The sequence below is a fragment of the Dromiciops gliroides genome, chromosome 1, assembly GCF_019393635.1.
Source record: "Dromiciops gliroides isolate mDroGli1 chromosome 1, mDroGli1.pri, whole genome shotgun sequence".
In the NCBI taxonomy this organism is placed as follows: Eukaryota; Metazoa; Chordata; class Mammalia; order Microbiotheria; family Microbiotheriidae; genus Dromiciops; species Dromiciops gliroides.
Genome location: NC_057861.1, coordinates 521,404,008 through 521,429,510, shown reverse-complemented (window position 1 = coordinate 521,429,510; position 25,503 = coordinate 521,404,008). Strand labels below are relative to the sequence as shown.

The 25,503-nt window shown below is 38.8% G+C and overlaps 1 protein-coding gene across 1 annotated transcript in view; it reads left to right on the top strand.

Moving 5' to 3' along the window:
• The window catches only part of TRPM6 (transient receptor potential cation channel subfamily M member 6), a 253,994-nt gene that overhangs the window by 69,831 nt on the left and 158,660 nt on the right, over window positions 1-25,503 (top strand). The window contains exons 2-4 of the mRNA XM_043976597.1: window positions 183-262; window positions 3,982-4,020; window positions 22,354-22,534. Of these exons, the coding sequence (XP_043832532.1) occupies window positions 183-262; window positions 3,982-4,020; window positions 22,354-22,534 (300 nt within the window). The remainder of the gene's footprint in view (window positions 1-182; window positions 263-3,981; window positions 4,021-22,353; window positions 22,535-25,503) is intronic.

Sequence of the window (25,503 nt, the reverse complement as noted above, 5' to 3'; positions counted from 1 at the left end):
ACCAGTTGGAGCTATTTGCTTTAAATGATGTAGAAACCTGTAAATGCTTAGCTTTCAGTGATTTGGCCCTGGTGTTGATGTGTTTCAAGATATTTCAGAATTTTTTTATGTTTCTGATCCATTTATATCATGTTGCATTTTCACTCCCACAGAATGAGACTGATAGTTATTTTTCTCTTTAGTCTCAGAAGTCCTGGATCGAAGGAGTCTTCAACAAAAGGGAATGTACCCGAATTATACCCAGCTCAAAAGATCCTCACAGGTATGTTTAACGTATAATTTTTATATGTAGGTAAACCAAACATACTATTTAGGACACTAAAGAGCAAATATGGAGAATCATTTGAGAACTTAGCTGTGTTTGTTTTGAAGATTCAGAAATATTTCTGGAGAATTTAGCCAGGAGAGAAAATATTTGAAATTTTATGTGTCCTCATCCACCAAAGAAGGTGTGTACTTTATCTTACCTTAAGGATTGACCCAAAGAAAATAGATTGTATCTCCTCTCTCTATTTTTTTTCTGGCTTCTAGAATTTTTGTTCCTACCTCAATTCTACTTTTTTCCCTTAGTAATTAGAAGTTATCCCTCCCTACTCTTGGGGCAGGTAGGTAGAACAGTGGATAGAGCACCAGGTCTGGAGTAAGGAATACCTGAGTTCAGGTGTGCTTTAGACTCTTCCTAGCTGTGTGACTTTGGGCAAGTCACTTAACCCTATTTGCCTCAGTTTCCATATCTGTAAAATAAGCCAAAGAAGGATTGACAAATACTGTACCTCTTTGGTAATTAGTCTTCTCAGAACTGCTGATCTTTTATTTTCTTAAGTGAAAGTACATTCACTAACTATGTGACCCTGGGCAAGTCACTTAACTGTAATTGCCCCACAAAAAGAAAAGAAAAAAGAAAGAACATTCAAAGACATGCTGCCGAGTATGTTCAGTGACAGCTGTATTATCTGTGTGAATGGTAGACATAACCAAAATGTACAAATAATCCAAGATAATCTACATTTTCCTTTCAACTTCATTTTTACAGTTCTTTGTATGAACAGAATAAATGACTGATTTGTGCTTAATTTCAGCAATCCTTATCCTTTAGAAGGGACAACAGGTAGTAAATAGGATGGCTAAATGTCAGTCAACAAGAGTTTATTAAGTACTCACTATATGTGAGGGACTATACTAGGTATTGGGGTTACAGAGAAAGGCAAAAACATCATCCTTGATCTCAGGTAGCTCATACACTAATGTAGGAGACAACACATAAATAACTGTGTATATGCGAAGCATAGACAGTGCAAATGGAAGATAAGTTTAGAGGGTAATTCCTGAGAAGAGGGGACTGAGAAAGATTTCATATAGAAGGTGGGATTTGATTTGAATTTTTTTTTTTTGGTGGGGCAGTGGGGGTTAAGTGACTTGCCCAGGGTCACACAGTTAGTAAGTGTCAAGTGTCTGAGGCCAGATTTGAACTCAGGTCCTCCTGAATCCAGGGCTGGTGCTTTATCCACTGTGCCACCTAACTGCCCCCTGATTTGAATCTTGAAGGAAGCTAGGAGGTGGAAGTGAGAAGAGAGGAGTTCGGGCATAGGAAACAGTCACTGAGCAGCTGGGTGGTACATTGAATAGAGCGCTGAGCCTGAAGTCAGGAAGACTCATCTTCCTGAGTTCAAATCCAGCCTCAGATACTTACTAGTTGTGTGACCCTGGGCAAGTCTCTTAACCCTGTTTGTCTGAATTTCCTCATCTGTAAAATGAGCTGGAGAAGAAAATGGCAAACCATTCCAGTATCTTTGCCAAGAAAAGCCCAAATTGGGTCACAACTGAAAATGACTGAACAACAGTGTCAAACTCAAATAGACAATGCAAAAGGCGTTGGGGGATGGAATGTCAACATTTGGGAGACTATTGGGTTTGGATAATCTACCAGGGCTTCTGTTTCTTGAAAATTGAGAAGAAATTTCATTTTTCTTAAAACAACAACAACAGGAGGGGGAAAATATAATTCAGTGTTTTGCCTATGGGCACGCTATATATTTTAGATTCATTTGGCTATTTGGACAGGCATTCCATTATTCTCTTTGAGTATTAAATTGCTATAGCTCATTGGAAATAGAGCCTTTTCTTATCTTCTTGAGTAGACAGCAGAGGGTGTCTTCTTAGTTACATATTTACTAATCCCACCCTACCTGAGTTTTAACTATGCCTAACAAAATGACAGCAAGTTCATTTTACTTAGCCTCCAAAAATGTTTGCCAAATTCCAAGGTAACTCTCTCCTTCCTCAGTGGTTTATGGTATGGTTACAGCTATGAAAAGCAGATTGAAGTTTTGTGGCTCCTTTTCTTTATTAAATTTATTAAATGTGAGGTTGCCATCCTAGAACCTTGAAAGATCAAAACGATGCAAATTATACATCTTCAGCCCTAACAATTCAGAAAGTATTATAATCAGTTGCATATGTGGTTCAGTATAGGCTACAGTTTTGATGAAAAGGTGATTATTAACTTCTTACAATCCACAAACACATATACACAGACACAAAAACAGACTAATGGGAGTTGGAACTTAAGAATATGATATACTGGTCTAAGGGGCAGCTAGGTGGTGCAATGGATAAAGCATGGGCCCTGGATTCAGGAGGACCTGAGTTCAAATCCAGCCTCAGACACTTGACACTAGCTGTGTGACCTTGGGCAAGTCATTTCCCCCCCCCCCCCCAATTAATATACTGGCCTGAAGTCAAGAAGACCTGATTCCGAATCTGGCTTCAGATACTTATTAGTTATATGACCCTGGGCAAGTCACTTAACCCCACTTGCTTCAGTTTCTTCATCTGAAAAATGAGCTGGAAAAGGAAATGGCAAACCACTCCAGTATCTTTGCCAAGAGAACCTCAAATAGGGTCACAAAGAGTCAGATGTGACTGAAATGACTGAATAACAAAAATAGTCCCACAAATAAATCAATTGACATAAACACTTCTACTTCAACTTTTTACCTAGTAAGCAAAAGTCAAGCTAATAATGAGGCATGATACATGAAATTTGGAGGTCGTCCCGTTTTGTAGCATCAAGGTGCTACAGTGCTTAGAGCAGTAGGCCTAGAGTTAGGAAGATCTGAGTTCAAATGTGGCCTCAGACACTATACTAGGTATGTAACTCTTGGCAAGTCACTTAACCCTTGTTTGCCTCAGTTTTCTCATTTGTAATATAATAGTAATAGCAATAGTAATAGTAATACTAATACAAACACTAATAGTACCAGCTCTCCGGGTTGTGAGGATCAAAATGAAAATGGTAAAGTACTTAGCACTGTGCCTGACACATAGTAAACACTATATGCTATCTATTAATTTTGACTTACTTCTTCACCAAACCTATTCATACCTGATAATAAGGAGCAAATCTAAATGATTTCATTTTCCTAAGATCACAAGATTGATCTTTCTGGTCAGCTAGCCAAACCTCTTCATTTTACAAATGAAGAAATTGAGGCCCAGTGAGAGGAAATGATAACTTACCAAGGTCATGGAGGAAATTAGGTAGTTATCCATGTACAGCCTAGACAAAAGTTTCTTAGCAAAATAATATCTTGTACCAAATCTCTGGTGTCTGGCATTTTTATTGGCTACAGTTTCTTTTTTAGTCAGGACTTCTTCATTTAAAATTCTAGACTAAGCTAAGACTTGCAGAGTAAGCTCCAGGAAGGGAGATGAGATGCTGTAGTGTGTTGTTTTCTTGTATTCTAATTATCTGAAGTTAGGTGATCAATGCTATGTTGATACTCTTTACTAGAATATGAAATAAATTCTTTACACATCCCACAAAAAGAGCGTTTACTCTCTCTCTCTCTCTCTCTCTCTCTCTCTCTCTCTCTGTGTATGTGTATATTCCTAAGAAAACAACATTTGTACTTATCTGAAAGCTTCATTGGTTTTAAAATTTATGGACAAATCAATAGCTGTTTTAATCTGTTATTTTAGATGTACTGCAGAATGCCAAGTATGCCAGAATTTAATAAGGTAAGATTAAAAGAAGGAAGAAAGGCTCACTGGGTAAGTCATTTTAACTTGTTCCTCTGGTAGGAAGTGTTTAGTGGGAAACTAGATGGAGAGGGGGATGGAGCTCCTTCAGTTCTGGAGTCAAGAAGACTCATCTTCTTAAGTTCAAATTTAGCTTCAGACACTGACTAGCTTTGTGACCTTGGGGAGGTCACTTAACCCTGTTTGCCTCAGTTTCCTTATCTGTAGAAATGAGCTGGAGAAGGAAATGGCAAACCACTCGAGTATCTTTGCCAAGAAAACCCCGAAGTGGGCTTGCTTTGTGTGTTTCATCCTTCTTCCCTTACTGATGGAGTAGATAGCTTTTGTAAGGAAAGAGAGGCATTGGGAGTAAAGCCTAGCCAGGGTAAAACATTGTTCAGATGAAGAATTAGGTAAGCATGAATGGCCAACCACAGCTCTTCTCAAGAGACCTCTACTTATAGATCTTCTTTTTTTTGTTTGTTTTTTTGTTTTTTTTGCAGGGCAATGAGGGTTAAGTGACTTGCCCAGGGTCACACAGCTAGTTAAGTGTCAAGTTTCTGAGGCTGGATTTGAATTTAGGGAGTCCTGAATCCAGGGCCAGTGCTTTATCTACTGCGCCACCTAGCTGCCCATAGATCTTCTTTTAAAAGATCAGATTTGCAAAATATCATTTTAAAAATCTGTTTGAATCATGAGGATTTTTTAGGCATAAAACTATATTTACTTCCAGGAATGTTTACCTGTAGCTGAAGGGAATGAGAAGCTTAAATTACACAGAGAAGAAAGAATTCTTGTGTTTTTTCCTCCAGGGTAATGAGGGTTAAGTGACTTGCCTAGGGTCACACAGCTAGTAAGTGTTAAGTGTCTGAGGCTGGATTTAAACTCAGGTCTTCCTGAATCCATGGCTGGTGCTTTATCCACTGTGCCACCTTGCTGCCCCTGAGAAGATAGAAATCTTATGAAGATTTCTGATTTCATTTGTAGTTTGAAAATATTTAAAATTCTAAAAATTAAATTTTTTTTTAATTGACAAAAAACTACCTTCTTTCCTCCCTTCCCAATAGAAAAAGAGGAAAAACAAAAACCTCGTTACAAACCTACCATATGTATGGGGCTAAAATTCTAGCTAGTCTGCCTAAAATATCTAATGAATGGTTGCCAATAAATTATAAGCTTTAGTAAGAGTTAGACTTTTAAGCATTTATTAAGGAGAATAAGAATTTGGTGAAGAGAGAGAGAAAAGCCTAGATCCCTCTATCTATCAAAGGGAGAGCACATTTCTAGCTCCACTCTCCACCAGCGTCCTGACGAAATAGAGCGAGAGAGCCAGCCTTGCCCCCTCTTCTTCCCACAAGCAAGAGTCACTTCCTGATGCCAAAGAACTGCATGGCCTTGCCATCAGAGGCCTTCTCCTCATGGTGGAGCTTGCCTACAGTAAGTCTCCAGCAGGTGGTGTCATTCCAAACGTTACAGTCCCCCCTTTGTTTCTTCAAGAAACATGGGGTGTTTCCTTGATGAAACAGTAAAAAATAACAGAATATAATACCCTATGCTAGCAAACAATGTATTAATAACAATATAGAAAAGGGAGAGAGAAAAGTTTTGTCCAGAGGGGTAGTCCCTCATGAACTGACACTTTGACACTAGCCTTCAAAGGGAGGGCCTCTGCAGAGAATACATATTACAAATGGTATATATAATAACAGAAGGGAAAAAGAAAAACAACAAAATGAAACTCTTCATTCAAAGTCTTTAAAAGTCTTTTCTAAGATGGTTCTTGGGACATCCTGTGGGTGTAGTCATGGAATGGAAGTCTCTTTAGGGGTTTATGTGTGGATGCTGGTCACTAGCCAGGAAAATTTCCTACAAAATTCAGCTTAACACAACTTTAAAATAGCTCTGTCAGTAATCAAATCAAATAATGAGAGTTCTTAAAAACATGTCTAAGGGAATTCAGAATCTTAGTTGTTTCACATGAAACATATAATAAAACAAAAATTGAAACATTCTCTTAAAACTTAATATTACTATAATACCCCCTTGTGGAGGGTAAATTGAGAAGACAATTGCTGTGATATTAATTTTTTAAAAATAATTTTTATCTTTGTTTCATCACTTTTTGCATCATCTGCCTAATTATCCTCATGCCATTATGAGAAATTAAAGAATCTAATATAATTGGTAACAGATGTCAAGGCCAAATCCAACACTGTATTTATCATGACACCTGAGATAATTATGGGGGTTACCATAAAAGAACAGAGAAATGATGGGCTATGAGCATTTCCACACTTGAGCAATATATACTGCCCATGCAGTATGCCAGGCTTAAAATAGGTGGATGGGATATATATCCATGCCACTGAACATATTGGAGGAAATTGAGTCAGACTTAATCAGATGCATGGGATTGAGATGCCCATGGCATCAGGCATATGGGGGGGGCATAGAAGCCAGGTTTAGAATGAGATGGGTGGGATGAAAACTTCCAGCCATCTGTACAATATTGTGGAAAAAAAAGTTAAACCAAGAGAAACCAACCTCAACATTTGTCAAAAGCCATTCCCTTGGCCTTACCTTGACTTCATGCATGCTTCCCCTCGTGTGACAGTTCAATGTCTGCGCTTGCACGTATTCCTCTTGTGATTGGATTGGCATCTTGGCCAACTGGCATCTGATAACTCAGAATGAAGGCAATTAATGTTTTAAATGATAAATTCCCATAATCCAAGTCTCATATGGATTTTTTTTTTTGGCAGGGCTATGGGGGTTAAGTGACTTGCCCAGGGTCACACAGCTAGTAAGTGTCAAGTGTCTGAGGCCATATTTGAACTCAGGTCCTCCTGAATCCAGGACCAGTGCATTATCCATTGCGCCACCTAGCTGCCCCCTCATATGGATTTTAAAATTGAGGATAATATGATTGCAAAAAATGTGAATGTACCTTGATTCAGAATATAATATTCAATTATGCAATAATTTCAAATAATACCTTTTTTTTTTACTAATTATACAATTACTTTTCTGAAAAATCATAACATATACAAATACAAGTTAAAACACAAAACAATCTTTTTTTTTTTTTTTAGTGAGGCAATTGGGGTTAAGTGACTTGCCCAGGGTCACACAGCTAGTAAGTGTTAAGTGTCTGAGGACGGATTTGAACTCAGGTACTCCTGACTCCAGGGCCAGTGCTCTATCCACTGCGCCATCTAGCTGCCCCTAACACAATCTTAAAGAAAACTTTTTTTTTTGAAAAAAGAAAACTTTTACAAATGTTCTCCTCTTTTTTTCCTTTTTTTGAATATGTTTATCAAAAATATTACTTCTAGAATAAATTTACGCTTGCCATGGCAACCAATTTGCCAGAGAAATGCTTTATAGCGTTCAATCAAATAATCAGTAGAGAGAAAAAAATAACAAAAACAAACAACTCAGAATATGAGAGCACAATACTCCCAGAATTAACATTGTATTATGAAATCAAAACCATCTTGCATTGTTTTAAAATAGAGATAAACAAATCCAACAAAATATACATGGAAGAATGAAAGACAATGTAATTCAAACTAGGGAACTCTAAATGAATATAAGCTTAACATTAATAAGAGTATTACACAATATAAACTTGATCACATGACTATAAAAAGCTTTTACAAATATTCTCCTTTTTTAAAAACAAAAAACAAAAAACAGGGGCAGCTAGATGGCGCAGTGGATAGAGCACCGGCCCTGGAGTCAGGAGTACCTGAGTTCAAATCCGGCCTCAGACACTTAACACTTACTAGCTGTGTGACCCCGGGCAAGTCACTTAACCCCAATTGCCTCACTAAAAACAAAACAAAACAAAACAAACAAAACAAAAACAAATACTTGTTCAGCTATTTCCCAATTGATGGTAATCCCTTATTTTCCCTTAATTAAGGGGCATCTCCTTAATTTCCAGTTCTTTGCCACCATGAAAAGAGTGGCCATAAATATTTTTGTACACACAGGTCTTTTCCCTTTCCCTTTTCCCTTTCCTTTTTTTTTTTTGGTGGGGCAATGAGGGTTAAGTGACTTGCCCAAGGTCATACAGCTAGTAAGTGTCAAGTGTCTAAGGTCAGATTTGAACTCAGGTCCTCCTGAATCCAGGGCTGGTGCTTTATCCACTTTGCCACCTAGCTGCCTCCTTCCCTTTCCTTTAAAAAAAAAAACTGTCTTTGGGATACAGATGTTGTAATGGTATTGCTGGGTCAAAGGGTACGCATGGTTTTATAGCTCTTTGGGCATAGTTCTAAATTGTTCTCTAGAATGTTTGGATCAATTCACAACTCCACCAATAGTGCATTAGTGTCTCAGTTTTCTCCCATTCCACTCAACATTTGTTATTCTCCTTTTCTGTCATATTAGCCAACCTGATAGGTGTGAGGTGGTATCTCAGAGTTATCTTAATTTGCATTTCTCCCATCTATTGTGATTTAGACTCTAAATTCTTTTAAGGTAGATAATGGCTTAAAAATTGCATCTGCCAATTCTCTCATTATCCTGGATTGATCCAGGCTTGGTAAATGGAATTCATTGAAGGTACATAGGTGCTCTCTTATAATCTCTTAAATTGTCTTCAGTTTTTATTCTTCGTTAGACATTTTTGCTTTATTTCTTTCTTATATAAAAACCATTTTCTTCAAAAAAGAATATAGAAGCAAAAATAGAGTTAAGTAGTTTTGCCTTTTCTTTGTCATCTGTTGTTGCTGATGTCATCTGTTATCATCTCACACTCTGGGCTATGGTTCTAACTCTTCTTTATTCCCAATGTCACTAAAAAAAGCCTTCCCCCCAACATTTTTCTTTTTCTATTTGTATCTCCAACAGTGCTTGGCACACAATAGGCCCTTTTGAGTACTTCTTTTATTCATTCATTTGCCTTACTAGCCTTCATTCATTTGAACTTTATATTTTCCTATGGCTACGCTATTCTTTTGTAGTCATCCTTACTTATGGTCTTTAAAATATGAATTGGTCCATGAGTTCTGTGTATGGTCATCTCAGTTACTTTAGCAATTTTTTTCTTTTCCTCAGAATAATTTCTGCTTCTGTTTCAGGAATTTTTATTCTTGAAAGTTGCCCATTTCTCTTGAGATTACTTCTGTAGAATATTGGGCCTTTGGATCTTTCCTAATATTTCTCTGAAACCTTTGAAATCTTCTCTTTTGAGATCTGAGATGCATGTTATATCTGAGGCATCAGCTTTGTGGTCTGGGCCTGCAAAATTCCCCAGTGCCAGCAGAACTAGATTAAAATGTAACTGGGAGGGCAGCTAGGTGGCACAGTGGATAAAGCACCAGCCTTGGACTCAGGAGGACCTGAGTTCAAATCTGGATGTAGACACTTGACACTTACTAGCTGTGTGACCCTGGGCAAGTCACTTCACTCTCATTGCCCTGCAAAAAAAAAAGTAACTGGGAAATGTTTAACACAATAAATAATAATACAATATAACATAGATAATGTTAATTTGTGGTTTTCTTTTTTAAAAAAAAATCACCCTTATTCCATGACTCAAATTTTATTGATACCTAGTATTAAAAAAAATACAAACATATTTACTTAAAGTTTTGAGTTCCAAATTCTATCGCTCCTTCCCTCCCTCTCTTCCTCCCTCTCTGAGGTGGTAAGCAATCAGATATAAGTTGTACATATGCAGTTATGTAAAATATTACCACATTAATAATTTTGTATAAGAAAACTTGAATAAAAGAAAAAAAATGAAAGAGTGAAAAATAGTATGCTTTCGTCTGTGTTCAACCAATATCAGTTCTTTGGAGGGGGATAGTGTGCTTCATCATTAGTCCTTTGGGATTGTCTTGGATTGTTATATTGGTGAGAAAGTTGTCATTCACAATTCTTCATCAAACAATATTGCTATTTCTGTGCACAAAGTTATCTTGGTTTTGCTCGTTTTACTAAACATCAGTTCATATAAGTGTTTCCAGGCCTTTCAGAAATAATTTCTTATAGTACCATAGTATTTCATCACCATCATATACCACAGCTTATTTAGCTATTCCCCAATTGATGGACATTCCTTTGATTTCCAGTTCTTAGCCACTACAAAAAGGGCTGCTATAAATATTTTTGTACAAATAAGTCTTTTTCTCTTTTGTGGTTGTTTTTGGGGTATAAACCTAGCAGTGGTATTGCTGGATCAAAGGGTATGCACAGTTTTATAGCCCTTTGGGCATAATTCCAAATTTTTCTCCAGAATGGATGGATCAATTCACAACTCTACGAACCCTGGGTTAGCATTCCAGTTTTCTCACATTCCCTCCAACATACAGTATTTAATGTTTTTGTTATATTTGCCACTCTGATAGGTGTGAGGTGATACCTCTGATCAGTAGTGATCTAGAACATTTTTTCATATAACTATAGATAGTTTAATTTCTTTGTCTGAAAACTGCCTTTTCATAACATTTGGCCATTTATCAATTGGGGAATGACTTGTATTTTTATAAATTTGACTCAGTTGTCTATATATTTGAGAAATAAGGCTTTTAACAGAGATACTTGTTTCAAATTTTCCCCCCAGTTTTCTGCTTTCCTTATAATCTTGGTTAGATTAGTTTTGTTTGTGGAAAAACTTTTAAATTTTATATAATCAAAATTATCTATTTTATATTTTGTATTGCTCTCTATGTCGTTTTTTTTCGCTCTAAATTTGTCCTCTGTCCATAAATCTGACAGGTAAACAATTCCATGCTCTCTTAATTTGCTTATGGTATCACCCTTTATATGTAAATCATGTACCCATTTTGACCTTATTTTAGTATAAGGTGTGAGATGTTGGTCTATACCATAATGTTTTCCAGTTTTCCAGCAGTTTTCATCAAATAATGAGTTTTTGTTCCAAAAGGTTAGAGCTTTGTGTTTATCATATAGTAGATTATTATAGTCATTTACTATAGTGTTATTTTATTTCACCGATCCACCTCTCTATTTCTTAGCCAGTACCAGATTGTTTTTTTGGTGAGGCAATTGGGGTTAAGTAACTTGCCCAGGGTCGCTCAGCTAGTAAGTGTCAAGTGTCTGAGGTCAGATTTGAACTCAGCTCTTCCTGACTCCAGGGCCTGTGCTCTATCCACTGCTCCATTTAGCTGCCCCCAGTACCAGATTGTTTTGATAATTACAGTTGTATACTATAGTTTGAGATCTGGAACTGCCAGACCAATTAGTGGGATCTGTTTCTGAGTTTGACTTCACTACTTTAGACTGTGTCTTGCTTTGCTTCCTTTAATTAAAAAACAAAATTTTTTTTAATGAGGCAATTGGGGTTAAGTGACTTGCCCAGGGTCACACAGCTAGTAAGTGTTAAGTGTCTGAGACCAGATTTGAACTCAGGTACTCCTGACTCCAGGGCCAGTGCTCTATCCACTGCGCTACCTAGCCACCCCTCCTTTAATCTTTAAGAGTTGTCCCATGGAGTGGTATGTGTCAAAAGTAGAACTTCAACCAAGGTCTTCCTGGTTTCAAGGTCAGTTCTTTATCCACTATGCCACATTGATTCTCTTTCCCATCTTATCATAGCCCTCCCATTTGAGTAGATAACTGGAGTGCTATCTAGGAGTACCTGATGGCTTAGGTTATGAAATTCTCCTGCCGTTAAATGATCAAATGTTATATTTGAAAAGTACTTATCATAGGGCTGGCACATAGGAGATACTCAATAAATTTTTATTTCTTTCCTCTACCTTTCTTTCTTCCTTCCATCTCTACCTCCCATGAACTCCTGGGAAGAGCTTGGGTAAGGTTGGTAGATGAAATTTTTTTGGGGGGGTTCAATGTGGGTTAAGTGACTTGTCCAGGGTCACACAGCTAGTAGGTATCAAGTGTTGAGGCCAGATTCGAACTCAGGTCCTCCTGAATCCAGGGCCAGTACTTTATCTACTGTGCCACCTAGCTTCCCCCAGTAGGTAAAATTGAAGAATGAATTTGGCTGTGTCCCAACACCTTATGGAAGATAGGGTATATATATATATATATATATATATATATATATATATTTTTTTTTTTTTTTTTTGCTGTGGCAGTTGGGGTTAAATGACTTGCCCAGGGTCACACAGCTAGTAATTGTTAAGTGTCTGAGGCCGGATTTGAACTCAGGTCCTCCTGAATCTAGGCCCGGTGCTCTATCCACTGCACCATCTAGCTGCCCCTAGGGTAGATACTTAAGGTTGAGTAAGAGAAGCCACTGCACTGACCACATGGACAATGAAAAGAATTCTACTGGAATACCTCTTGTTAGGCTGAAAGCTCTTTGGTGGACTGGCAGACTTGGTCTCCTATAAAAAAAGTAGCTTATGCTTTTATAGTGATTTGAAGTTTGCAAAGTCCTTCACATACATTATATTATTTGGTCCTTAAAACAACTGTATGAACTGGATGCCATTATTCCTCTTTCATAGAAACTGAGGCATGGAGAGTTTAAGTGACTTGTATAGGCTCTGGCACCAGAGCTCTTGTCAGGTCTGGGCTCTGGTGAGTCTGGATGTTTTAGATTCAGAGAAACCTATTGCTTTTCATTTCCTGAGTATGCCTTATTTTTGATACCTGCTTTATTCCTGGTTTAAGAACTATATTGCTTGGGCTACTTGGACCAACTACCTGCTTGCTTAATTTGAGCCGTCCGTTTTCTTGACTTTCCACCTCTCTCCACTGCTGAACTGGCATTTCAGTAACCCTGTTTTCTTTTGGCACACTAGTGTTGATAGACAGTATTCTTCCCCACCTGGAATTATCTTCCACAGAATGTTAGCTGCTTCACCAGGTGGCTAATGCCCTCTGCTGGTGCCCGAAAAACCAATTCAGCCCTCAGGCTGTCCCTGTGAAACATGACACATAAGTGGATCACACAGCCTATTGCAGATAGATGATAGATAGATAGATAGATAGATAGATAGATAGATAGATAGATAGATAGATAGATAGTAGATAGATAGATAGATAGATAGATAGATAGAAGATAGAAAGACAGACAGATAACTACCTTATATATCTAAGGAATAAAATGATAAGACATTGGTGTTGTTAACCTGTAAATTAAGGAAACAATCAATGTAGGAGAAAATAAGGTCTTTAGTTGGGGTAGAGGAACTATAACTTGTGGTATCACAAAGCAAGAAGCTAGCTAGGAATACCCAAAGATGGGAACCGAGGACAGGGTTTTCATGGGGTAACAGAACAAAGGTAACCAAAAGACTGCTCTGGATTCATGTACAGAAACTACTAACTACTTAATGTAAATGAACCTTTATCAAAAGAAACTAGAACTGCTCCTGAGTTAAGTATAGACATTACTTAACTCTAAATAGAAACTACTTAATATAGGTGAATCCCTTTACATAATAACATAAAGTCTAGGGAGGAAAGTGGGGGTCATTTTGCTTGGGGGAAGGTCCATAAGTCTATCAAGAGTCTGGAATTGACAAAGAGCCGGTGAGCCCCTAGCAATTCACATGCCTGGGTAGGGGGACTGGATGAGATCAGTCAGTTCTCAGTAAATTTGTAGTTATCATTCCCTCCTCTTGTTCAGGACCAATTTTGGAATTCATTGATGACCAAAAATAATGTTGGGGCATGAAATAGGATTCTCAGGCCATGTCTGGGCATCTGGGTGTTAAGGGGTAAAATTCTAGCTAAACTGTCTAAAATATCTAATGAGTGGTCGCCAATAAATTATAAGCTTTAGCAAGAGTTACACTTTTAAGCATTTATTAAGGAGAATAAGAATTTGGTAAAGAGAGAGAAAGGCCTAGATTCCTATCTATTAAAGGGAGAGCACATTTCTAGCTCCGCTCTCCACCTGAGTCCAGAGGAAAAAAGCGCAAGACTGAGCGCCAGTCTCTTCCTTCCTCCTCCCACCAGCCCGCGTCACTTCCTTTTCCAAAGAAAAGACTCCTGGTCTTGCCCTCAAAGACCTTCGCTTCATGGGCAGAACTCTTCTACAGTAAGTCTCCAGCAGGTGGCATCATTCCAATCGTTACATGGAGACAGTAGTCTACCCTGATGTCATCTGCTTCTTTTTCCTGGTCAGACAAAACTTGTTGTGGTTGGTAGTGTGTCTGGGAGTCTGGACGAGTTGGAGTCTTCTTCAGATGTAATAAGTGGATACAGCTGTCAATTCCTTTCACTTGTGTAGCAGAGGGGTTGGTCAGCAGGATTTGGTAGGGAATCCTTGGGTAGGTAGGTGCCTTTTCCAATAGCTAACATAAGACTGAGCCTCTAGAAAATGACTGAGAGACAATATGAATAAAGTAATGAAGACTTTGTGTGAGTCCTTTACAATAGGACAGAAGGTAGGCCTTGACGGAGAGGGAGTCTCTCTTTTTTTTTTTTTTTTGTGAGTCAACTGGGGGTTAAGTGACTTGCCTAGGGTCACATAGCTAATAAGTGTTAAGTGTCTGAGGCTGGATTTGAACTCAGGTCCTACTGACTCCAGGGCCGGTGCTCTACCCACTGCGCTACCTAGCTGCCCCTGAGAGGGAGTTGCTTGAGGGAGAAAAGAGAGGCATAGGATGCCTAGTGATGATTTCAAAAGGTGAAAGAGAATGTTTACCAAAAGGGTACCCCCTAAGGTTCAGAAGAACTAGGAGAAGGGCTTTTGGCCATGGCAGACCTGAATCATCCATAAACTTGCCAAGCTGAACCTTAATGATCCCATTGATACATACGATCTACTAAACCTGAGGATTGGGGGTGTAAGTGTTAAAGTGTAAGCACAGTGTAAGTGTTAAAGCACTGGCCAGGAAGCTAATTGGGAGATAATTGAACCAGTAAAATGAGTACTTTATCACTAAGAATTCCCCAGGTGGGAAAAATCCTTTCTACTAAGCATTTGGCTACAGCTGTTGCAATAGCTTTCCTGCAAGGGAAAGCTTCTATCCAATGGGAGAACATGCAAACCATAACTAATACAAACTTATAACTGGAAGAGGGCAGAAGTTGAATAAAATCAATCTGCTAGATTTGAAAAGGGTATAGGAATTTCCCAAGTTTTATGGGCTTGCTTACATTTATATTTAGGACAGATTTCACATTGTAGATAAATGTCATTTGCAGCTCATCTCAATTTTCTTTTTTTTTTCCTTTTTTTTTTTAAATGAGGCAATTGGGGTTAAGTGACTTGCTCAGGGTCACACAGCTAGTAAGTGTTAAGTGTCTGAGGCCAGATTTGAACTCAGGTACTCCTGACTCCAGGGCCGGTGCTCTATCCACTGCTCCATCTAGCTGCCCCCTCACTTTTCCCTATCAATATTTGCAGCCTAAACCAAGTAGTTTGTCAGGACTCCAATGACTTAAAGAGTGAAGGTAGGGCAGCTAGGTGGCACAGTGGACAAAGCACCGGCCCTGGATTTAGGAGGACCTGAGTTCAAATCTGGCCTAGACACTTGAAACTTAAAGCTGTGTGACCCTGGGCAAGTCACTTAACCCTCATTGCCCTACCAAAAAAAAAAAAGAGTGAAGGTATTCCATGATAGGTCAATGGAAAGAGTTGGGGAAGATTGGGCATGCATTTGGCCCATGCCAGAGCCCAGAATTTACTTTTTTTTTTTTTCACCCTTCCAGTCTTAGCCTGTCTTGGATGGGATAGGACATGGTCTCTTGGACTACAGCAAGTTCTGCTGGAGTCAATGTTAATTTGGGGCCAGGCCCAGCAGATGTGAAAGACAGACTTAATAGAGATTGGGGTTTCTTTCATTCTTTCTTTCTTTTTTTTTTTTTGCAATTTGAATAGAATTTTATTTTCCAAAATATATGCAAAAACAAAATTTTAACATCAATTTTTTAAAAACTTTGTGTTCCAACTTCTCTTCCCCCCCTCCATTCTCACCCCCCACCCACAAGAATTCAAGCAATTCAAAATAAGTTATACATGAGTAGTCATGGAAAAATTCCCATATTAGCTAGTTGTGAGAGAAAACAGTCAAAAAACCCCAAAACTTCAGATTAAGGAATTGTCAAAGAGGAAAAGAAAAAAAATTAAAATGTGTTTCCATCTGTTTTCAGATACTATCAGTTCTTTCTCTGCAAATGGACTGCAGAGAATTGGATCATTGCCTTGCTGAAAATAACCACATGCTTCCCAGCAGATCACCCCCCACTATTGCTGTTATTTTGTATACAGTACATTTCACTCTGCTTCAGTTCATGTAGGTCTTTCCAGGTTTTTCTGATAGTATCCTGTTCATCATAACCTGTATATAGTACCTTAAGCCTGACAGAGAGTTTTCTTCATAAAAGTCCAGCAAAGTTGGTACCATACGTTTTGCCATTATAATCAATCATCATAACTACTTCCCTCCAACCCACTCCCTTCCCATGACATTTACTCTCTCTTCTTTTTTCCTATTCTTCCTCAGAAGTATTTTACTTCAGACTATCCTCTCCCTCACTCTGCACTCCCTTTTTTCACCCTTCCTTCCTTATCTTCTTCCCCTCCTATTTTCCTGCAGGGTTAAATAGACTGCTCCTCCCAATTGGGTATGAAAGTTATCCCCTCCATGAGCCCACTCCAATGAGATCAGGATCCCTGAGCTAATTCTTTGTTCTAAATTGTTCTTCCTCCCTCCCTCCTCAACCCTGCCTATGAGATCAAGCAATACATCTTCATCTTCCTTGAAAGTGTTTTGCTTTTTACTGCTCTCTCTCTCCCAGGATTGGGGTTTTCTGAGCAGCCTACTTGGCATGCAGGTCAGCAAAGGCATTAATTCCAGGCATGGGGAGAATCTTCATGCAAGTGTCCTGGCATTTTAACAATCACTGCTGCTAGCAACAAAAGGTAGTCAAGCAATCTCTAGATATGTGGGACTGCCAGAGGACATCAGGAACCCTTTATATTTCCATAACATCCTGAAATCATGTGCCACTCAAACACCTGCTATCTGTGTAAATGTTCACTAATTTTCCTTTTGCTAATTCACAGCTTGAGTCAGGGCTTCAAATTCAGATTCTTGTGCTAATGAAGCCAAAGGAAAGGGTCAATGACTACTTCAGTGGTGGTGATAGCATGCCCAGCATCATTTGAGACAGGAACCATCAATGTACCAGGAATAATCCGGGTTTTCTATTCAGTTTTGGATTAGGAGAGAAATCTCTAATCCTTCAAGACAGAGACTATTTGCTAATATCAGATGTCCTAAAAACTTAAGACCTGAAAACAAGATACTTTATGGCATTTGAGGAAGGTGAGAAAAATGGAATCAGCTTTTGAAGACTGGAGATACAGGGAGCAAAGGAGTAAGCCATCTACACACTGGAGAGGGTGGAGCCTACAGGAAACTTAAAAGTCAGCAAGGTCTGTTTTCACAATTTGGGAAAAGTAGGAGGGACTCTCTGAAACAGAGCAGTCCAAGGGTATTGCAGGCCCTCCCAGGTAAAGTGAAAAATAAAAAGTAAAAACTAGCAATTCACACCTGAAAAAAGGCACTAGAGAAGTCAAAGGTGAAAGGAGTGGAATCATGGGGAATTATATTCAGGAGAGTATGGGAATTAGGGATCACAGGTGTTCTAGGAATCACAGGAATATTCACTGCTCAGGTCTTGGAAAAGCAGTCACATGAGCTCACAAACTGGAAGGATTAGAACCTAGTGCAGCGAACTAAAAGACCAGAGGATAGGTGGTACTTAATGAGGAAGCCTGATGCCCTCAATTGCCTCTGTAAAGGAAATACTGTGAGATTTGAGGAAGAGGTTTAGAGGGTCCAATGGAATCTAGATTGGAGAGACACTTGGAACCTTTCCAATGTCAGAACAATTAACGGGGATGGGACTTCTTCCAGGGGTGGGGAAGAGCAGATTAAGACAGGTGCTGTCAGGGTATGGGGGAAAGTAGAGAGCTTTTCAGAAAGAGGGAGAGCTGGATATCATTATGGGGAGAGAACTAAATCATAGTTCTGTATATCCGGTGAAAGCCATGTCCTAGAAGGTTGGAAGGTGCATCTTTTTACATTTTCATTTGAAATGAATTGCAATAGTAATTATATCTTTCAGGAGAAAAACGAATAAATGGTACCTTATTAAGGTTGGCTCTGATAAGTCACACTTGGTATAATTTAGTTTGCCTAAAAGTAACATTAATAGTTAGGACAACATTTAAAAAGTAGATGAATGCTATGGAAGTTTGTAATCCTGGCAATGAAATAGAATATTAAGGGAAAGAAAAAGGTTAAAACAGCATAAATGTTTTAACAAAAACACCAGACAGCGAAACAAATTCCAGTTGAATATCTTATAAGTATCAATTAAAAGTTGTTAAACACACAAAACCATCATAATATTTGAATTTCTAGGGGTATGAAAACTTGAAATACCAGTGAAGCTTGAAGAAAAATAGTAAAAGTTTAACAAAGTTAAAGCAAAGTTGTTTTAAACTACCACACCATTATTAATGTGTATAATTATTTTGGCAGTAACTGCTTAACAGAGTTATTGAGAAAAGCTATGAAACAGCACCATTGCTAAATAGAATAAGTTTCTCTGGCATATTGGGAAACCTCTAGTTTTTAGAATTTTAAAATTTGTTCTCGCTATTAACACCTAGAAGCCAAGTGATTTTTTTCCCCGGAGTCACACATTCATTATACCTAGGGAGTATACCAGAGGGGAAACTTGAACCCAGATGTGCCTGACTTTGAGCAATCAGCTTCTTTGTGAATTCACAATAATACTGCATTTCTAAAGAGAGTTTCAAATATTTGCATCTATAACAATTTATAGCCCAAAAGAATACTCTACAATTATCAAATATTGTCATTACAGATTGGTAAACTAAAGTAACTTGCTTTAATAAATTTCCACATCCAAAATTTTAAACACTTTGTCTTAATGCAAATCTCAAAAATAACCCCCAACTTTAAAAACCCACACATCTTATTAGAAGACATATTTCACTTAAAATAAGACAAATCAATTACAACTGGAACTATTTCCAAATGGTAAAGTTCTCAATTTATTTAAAGCCCATCTACTAGCATTTCAATATAAGACCACTATTATCTTTTTTTTTTTTTTAGTGAGGCAATTGGGGTTAAGTGACTTGCCCAGGGTCACACAGCTAGTAAGTGTTAAGTGTCTGAGGTCAGATTTGAACTCAGGTACTCCTGAATCCAGGGCCGGTGCTCTATCCACTGTACCACCTAGCTGCCCCCACTATTATCAATAAACTTATTTTTACACTGGTTATAAACATTGGTGACTGAGAAGCCAGATATTTCTCCAAATTTAAATAGAACCTGATTATAACCTTAATTTAGGGGTTTATAAAACCTGAATTTAAAATATCTAATATTGGAGATCAATTCTCAAAGTTGTAACAAATTTCTTAAAAACAGGCAAATAAAAATCAAGCTATAGTCACTCTGTAACTGCCTCTGTGTAAAATTGCCTTTCTGATAATTCTGCTTTGAGTGGCAGATTGCTGAATGCAAGATAAGGGACATAGCTTGAATAGCAAGGGACACAAACACACACATACACATTTTAAAACACATTCAGAACAGTGTACAAGGACAGACACAAAAATGGTAAAATGGTAAAAATTCTTAAGATAATTTAGCATGCACAAATTGAGTCCTCTATATCCTCAAAGACCCATTAATTTGAGCCAGATCAATGGGTCTTTTTTTTTTTCCTTAAAAAATTAGACTCTGAAGGACAAAGTCCTATCAAAAATCCTTTCCTCTTTTTTTTTTTTTTAAGGGAGGAGGGTTCAGATTCAGATTCTTGCTTAGTTGATTCAAAATGCCACCAAAAGAAAAAAAAGAACAAAAAAGTTCCTACTCAGGGCCTTTAATTTTGGGGCTGGCAGAATCAAGAGTAAACTCAAAAAAAAAAAAAAAGGAGAGAGACCCCACTGTGGCCTTCAGTGTTGTGGGTCAGACTTGAATTCTGCTAATTTTCCAAGTACTTGCAATCATGTAGTACATGATTTGAAAACAAAACCCGTCAGCCATCCTTTTCAGGACTTTTTGGAGTGGCCCCATATGATCCATAAAAACAACCTGTAGCCATCCCCTTTTGGGGGACCTGTCAGAACGGACCTGTTACAAAGTCATTTGTGGACGTAAACAGACCCCCAATCAAAGAGCTTTTGGGAACTCAAGTGATAAGGACTCGAGTTCTGAATTTGAGAGATTCTTACCCAGGCCAGGCTTCCGAATTTTGAATTCAGACCGGAATACAAAAGATTCCTGCTGGCGCCAAGCATCCAGAGGTCAAAAACAGCCGCTAGTCTTCAAATCCCAGAAAGAGCCCCCATATGTTAACCTGACATAAATTGACAAAAGACCCGTCAGCCCCAAGCAATTCACCTGCCTGAGTAGGGAACTGGGTGAGATCAGTTAGGATCAGTAGTTATCATTGTTCAGACTTAAGAATAGGGCAGTAAAAATATATATTTACATAGAGCTTTATATAGGACCCTCTTTCTCTAAACACCTTCTCTGTGATCTTATTAGCACACATGGATTCACTTATCTCTATACAGATGGCTCCAGGTTAGCCTGCCTGCCTGCCTTCCTTCCTTCCTTAATTTTTCCAACCCTATTCTGTCTTTGAGATCCAGTTTTGAATCACTGAATTAGATAGTTAAACATGCTGGCTCCAAGGCATCTCAAACTCAACATGTGCAAAATAGACAACATTACCTTTCTTTCCAACAATCCTTCCTCTCATCTTCCCTATTTCTTTTGATGGGAATGGTCTCCTTCCAGTCACAAAGATTGGCAACTATAGAGTCATCTTTGCCTCCTCATCTTTGTTCACCCCATATATGTAATTTGTTATTGCCTTGTCACGTCTACCTCTGAAACATTCCTCATACCTGTTGTCTTCTTTCCATTTACAAGGCCACCCCTCTAGTTCAGTCCCCATCACCCCTTGCCTTAGATTATTGCAGTAGCCACCCAATAGCTTTCCCTGTTTCAGGTGTCGCTTCTCACCAACACCCAGATACCAAAGTGATATTCATAAACCCAGTGGTTATGGTCTGATTATGCCACTCCCCTGCACAAGAAACTCCAGGGCTTTCCATTGCCTCTAGGATCAAATACAGACTCCTCTGTCATTCAGTGCCATTTTTGTTGTTGTTGTGGGGCAATGAGGGTTAAGTGACTTGCCCAGGGTCACACAGCTAGTAAGTATCAAATGTCTGAGGCTGTATTTGAACTCAGGTCCTCCTGAATCCAGTGCCAGTGTTTTATCCACTGTGCCCCCCACCTGCCCCCCATTCAGAGCCTTTTACAATCTGGTTCTAGCTAATCCAAGTGGCTCTTTCTGTGTTTCTTTGTTTCTTTCCCTACCTGTCTCTTGGAATCCCTTTGTTGTTGTTGTCCAGTTGTTTCCACTATGCCCAACTCTTTGTGACTTAACTTAGTCATTTAACTCCTGCCTGCATAAAACTGGAGAAGGAAATGGCAAATCACTCCAGTATCTTTGCCAAGAAAATCCCACAAACAGTTGGTCCACGGGGTTATGAAGATACCACTGAACAATGGTACATTTCTTCCTGATTGTATATTTTTCTAGGATGTAAAAATGAGACATCTGCTCTTCTGGTATACATATTGTATTCTATTTATGTATTTTATTCATTATCCTCCCTGACTTTAGTTCTATAGGTTACTAGGACCATCCAGATCTGTGTCCTTAATTCCTTCACTGAAAAGACTCAGATTTATTTATTTAGTCATCAGGTTTGTTTTTCTCTTAGCACCCTATCTACAGTAAGTGAATACTTCTAGAATTACTCATTAGTGGATAAAGCAACATCCTCCTATTTTTATTTAATCAAGATTTAGTAATTATAAAACAATGAAGGTACAAGGAATAGATCTGGACTACCAATTTAAATCTTAGGAGTCACTGAGTTTTAGAGTGCTATGGGGGGCAGCTAGATGGCACAGTGGATAGAGTATCGGCCCTGGATTCAGAAGGACCAGAGTTCAAATCCAGCCTCAGACACTTGATACTTACTAGCTGTGTGACCCTGGGCAAGTCACTTAACCCCAATTGCCTCACCAAAAAAAAAACAACCCCACAAAAAACCCCCTCTAGAGTGCTATGGGACCCTGTGGTTATTCTAGCCTAATGCCTTCACTTTATTGTTGAGGACACAGGTACTCAGTGGTTAAATGATTTGGCTTTGTGGTAAGAGATCAAGTTAATGGCAAAACTCAGGGTAGTTGATTTTATTAATATTCAGTGTGCATCAGCCACAGAATATGGGCAAAATATGGAAAAATTCCATAGTGTGTACATTAATTGTAAATAATACTTAATTTGCTTTAATTTTAGGTGCTATTGTGGACGACTGATTGGAGACCACCATGGGATGACATATCATCGAGCTGTCTTTTCAACTACTGGGGGCCAAGAGGAGGAAGAATGGTCTGTGGAAAAACACACAAAGAAAAGTCCTACTGACACCTTTGGCACAATTAACTTCCAGGATGGAGAACATACCTACCATGCCAAGGTTTGTTAATAATACTAAGATCTTAGTCAGCTTTAAGCAACAATAACCTTGTTTTAGTGCTCTAACACAAGGAGAAAGGTTAATTGTAAAAAAGGATAGTTATGGTTAAATCCTTAGGAGGCTTTGTCAGTATCTATCCCACTTCAAATGTAATTGATTCCTGGTATGGTAATGAGCAAATTTTCTTCTTTTGTATTCAAGAGCCAATGAGCTCTCCCAAATGTGAACTGGAAAGAGAATGGATTCTGTTACCCCATGGCTAGATGCTTTTGTTCAGGCAAGCTTATACATAATGAAGGGGAGAATTCTTTGCAGCCATTTGACTGGGCGGCAAAAGATCTTTCTTTTTGTTTTTTTTGTTTTTTGTTTTTTAATGAGGCAATTGGCGTTAAGTGACTTGCCCAGGGTCACACAGCTAGTAAGTGTTAAGTGTCTGAGGCTGGATTTGAACTCAGGTACTCCTGACTCCAGGGCTGGTGCTCTATCCACTGCACCACCTAGCCGCCCCAAAAGATTTTTCTTTTGTAAAGTTTTGCCAGAAATCTCCTGTGGAAGAATAAAGCAGTGGCTAAAGTATAAATATTATAATTTCTTGTCATTTCTGACCAATTCAGTTCAATGAACACTTATTAAACATGGGCTGTATGTTTTTAGATGGTAATCATACAAAGAAGAAAGATGATATAGTTCCTGCCCTCAAGGAGATTATAGTCTTCTCAGGGGATTAAGGCATGTGCACAATTAAGTATAATAGAAGATACAGTGTGATGGTGCAAGGAAAATCTAGACAAGTGATCTAGGAAAATTTGATGGTGGACTGTATACTCCCACCAAATGGATCAAAGATGGCTTCATGGAGGTGGAAACACTTGAACTGAGTCAGGTGAAAATGAAGAGGGGAATACATTCCAGTCATCCACAGGGGTGGTCTTCACAAAAGCGCAGAGGCAAGAGATACCTTTAAACTTTAAGCAATAGGTGGAGTCCAGTTTGTCTGGAATGTAGAAAGTATGATTATGGAAATAAAGCTATAGGGTGGAAAGGAAGACTGAGCCAAGGGTGTAGATGTCTCTGCAGAAAGGATCCAAACAGTAGAATAACATGAGATTATTTGTCCTTAAAAGGAGTGGTTGCTGAGTTAAGATGACATGAATGAATGAAGAAAGCCTTTACCAAATGCCTCCTATGTGCAAAGCACCATGCCGATCTCTGGAGGTACAAATAGAAAAGTAAGCTAAGGACCTGCTCTCAACAAACTCACTTTTTTTTTTTAATTTTTAAATTTTTAAAATTTTTATTGGTGAGGCAGTAGGGGTTAAGTGACTTGCCCAGGGTCACACAGCTAGTAATTGTTAAGTGTCTGAGGCCGGATTTGAACTCAGGTCCTCCTGAATCCAGGGCCAGTGCTCTATCCACTGCACCACCTAGCTGCCCCAATGGACTCACATTTTAATGGAAGGAAAGAGCACATATGGAAGGTTTCAGTTGCAAGTCAGATGGAAAGGTCCCAGTGGGTGTAGAGGCAAAGGAGGTGGTAAGACCTCTTTCATGTTATTTCTACTGATAAAACCTTACTGGTTTCTGCTGTGGAATCATCTGACAGTGCTGAACACTTTAGTGGCAACAACTTTCTTTCTTTGGTCTTCAGCGATTGTGACGCTGTGCATCTGATGTACAGGGGTTGCTACCTAGGATGGTGATAGTAGGCACTAAGGTGGAAAGATTGTCGTTCTTGGGTTCAGGGTCCTGACCTGTTTCTATCACAGTCCGAGGGTAAATGGTGGTGATGGTGATTGAACTATCACCATCCTAGGAGTAATGCCCCTGTACCCAGATGAAAACCTGATACTGAAGAAAGCCATTGACAGCTCCAGGGTGAAAGAGAGAGAACTTATTAAAAGGGAGGGTGTGTGTGTGGGGAATTTATTTAAGGTGGGGGTCAGTGTGTGTGTGGCAGTGGGTAGACGAATTTCTTTGAATTCCTGAGAATTCCCTCCTATTCCCCTCTGATATTTATACATGTAGGTTACATAGGGCAAGGAGCCTTCTGTGTTCTAACTAGCATTATTCATTGGTTGCTAATTAGTTTAAATGCTGCATGAACTCTTCATGCATGGTTTCCTCATACTATAGGCACTTTAAGAGCAAGCATGTATGGCTCTTTCTTATATGGATAGTCCATATTGCATGTCTTGGAATTCACATTGCATCCTTTATATGGATGTCCCAGGTCTTACAGAGAGCTCTATAAGTAGGAATGGAACAATCAGTCTGATGACCTTTCTTTCTCTTTTTGTATTTGGGGAGTGGGAGGACATGGAAGAGATACCATTTTGTAGTGGATAGGACAATCAGGAAGAACTGAGTTCAAATCCCATTCCAGACACTAGCTGTGTGATCTGGGAAACTGAAAAAAAAAAAAAAAACAGAAACAAAAAAACCAAACCTATTATATGAAGACAAAAGTCATCAGTAGCATGTAGTTGTAAAAATAAGAAGTAACCTCTCCCCAAACCAAATAAACCTTTTTGTGCCTCAGTTTCCTTATCTGTAAAATGATGGTTGGGGGCAGCTAGGTGGTGCAGTGGATAGAGCATCGACCCTAGATTCAGGAGGACCTGAGTTCAAATCCGGCCTCAGACACAACACTCACTAGCTGTGTGACCCTGGGCAAGTCACTTAACCCCAATTGCCTCAATAAAAAAAAAAAATGACAGGGTTGGACTTGATGGTGTCTAAGGCCTCTTCTAGTGCTAAATTTATGGTCTTGTGAAGAAGTTGTCAATACTAGAGAGTCAGTGGCAAGGAATTGCTGTTTGTCCTTCCTCAAAGAGGACCATGGCATCGAGTTTATGTTGTCATAATTTGCACTGAACTGGATTTAAGTGAGGGAGGGCTGTGCAAGGTCAACAATCCCACTCCTCCAGAGCCATCTGGGTCCAGTGGCAAGATATACATCAGGACAACTG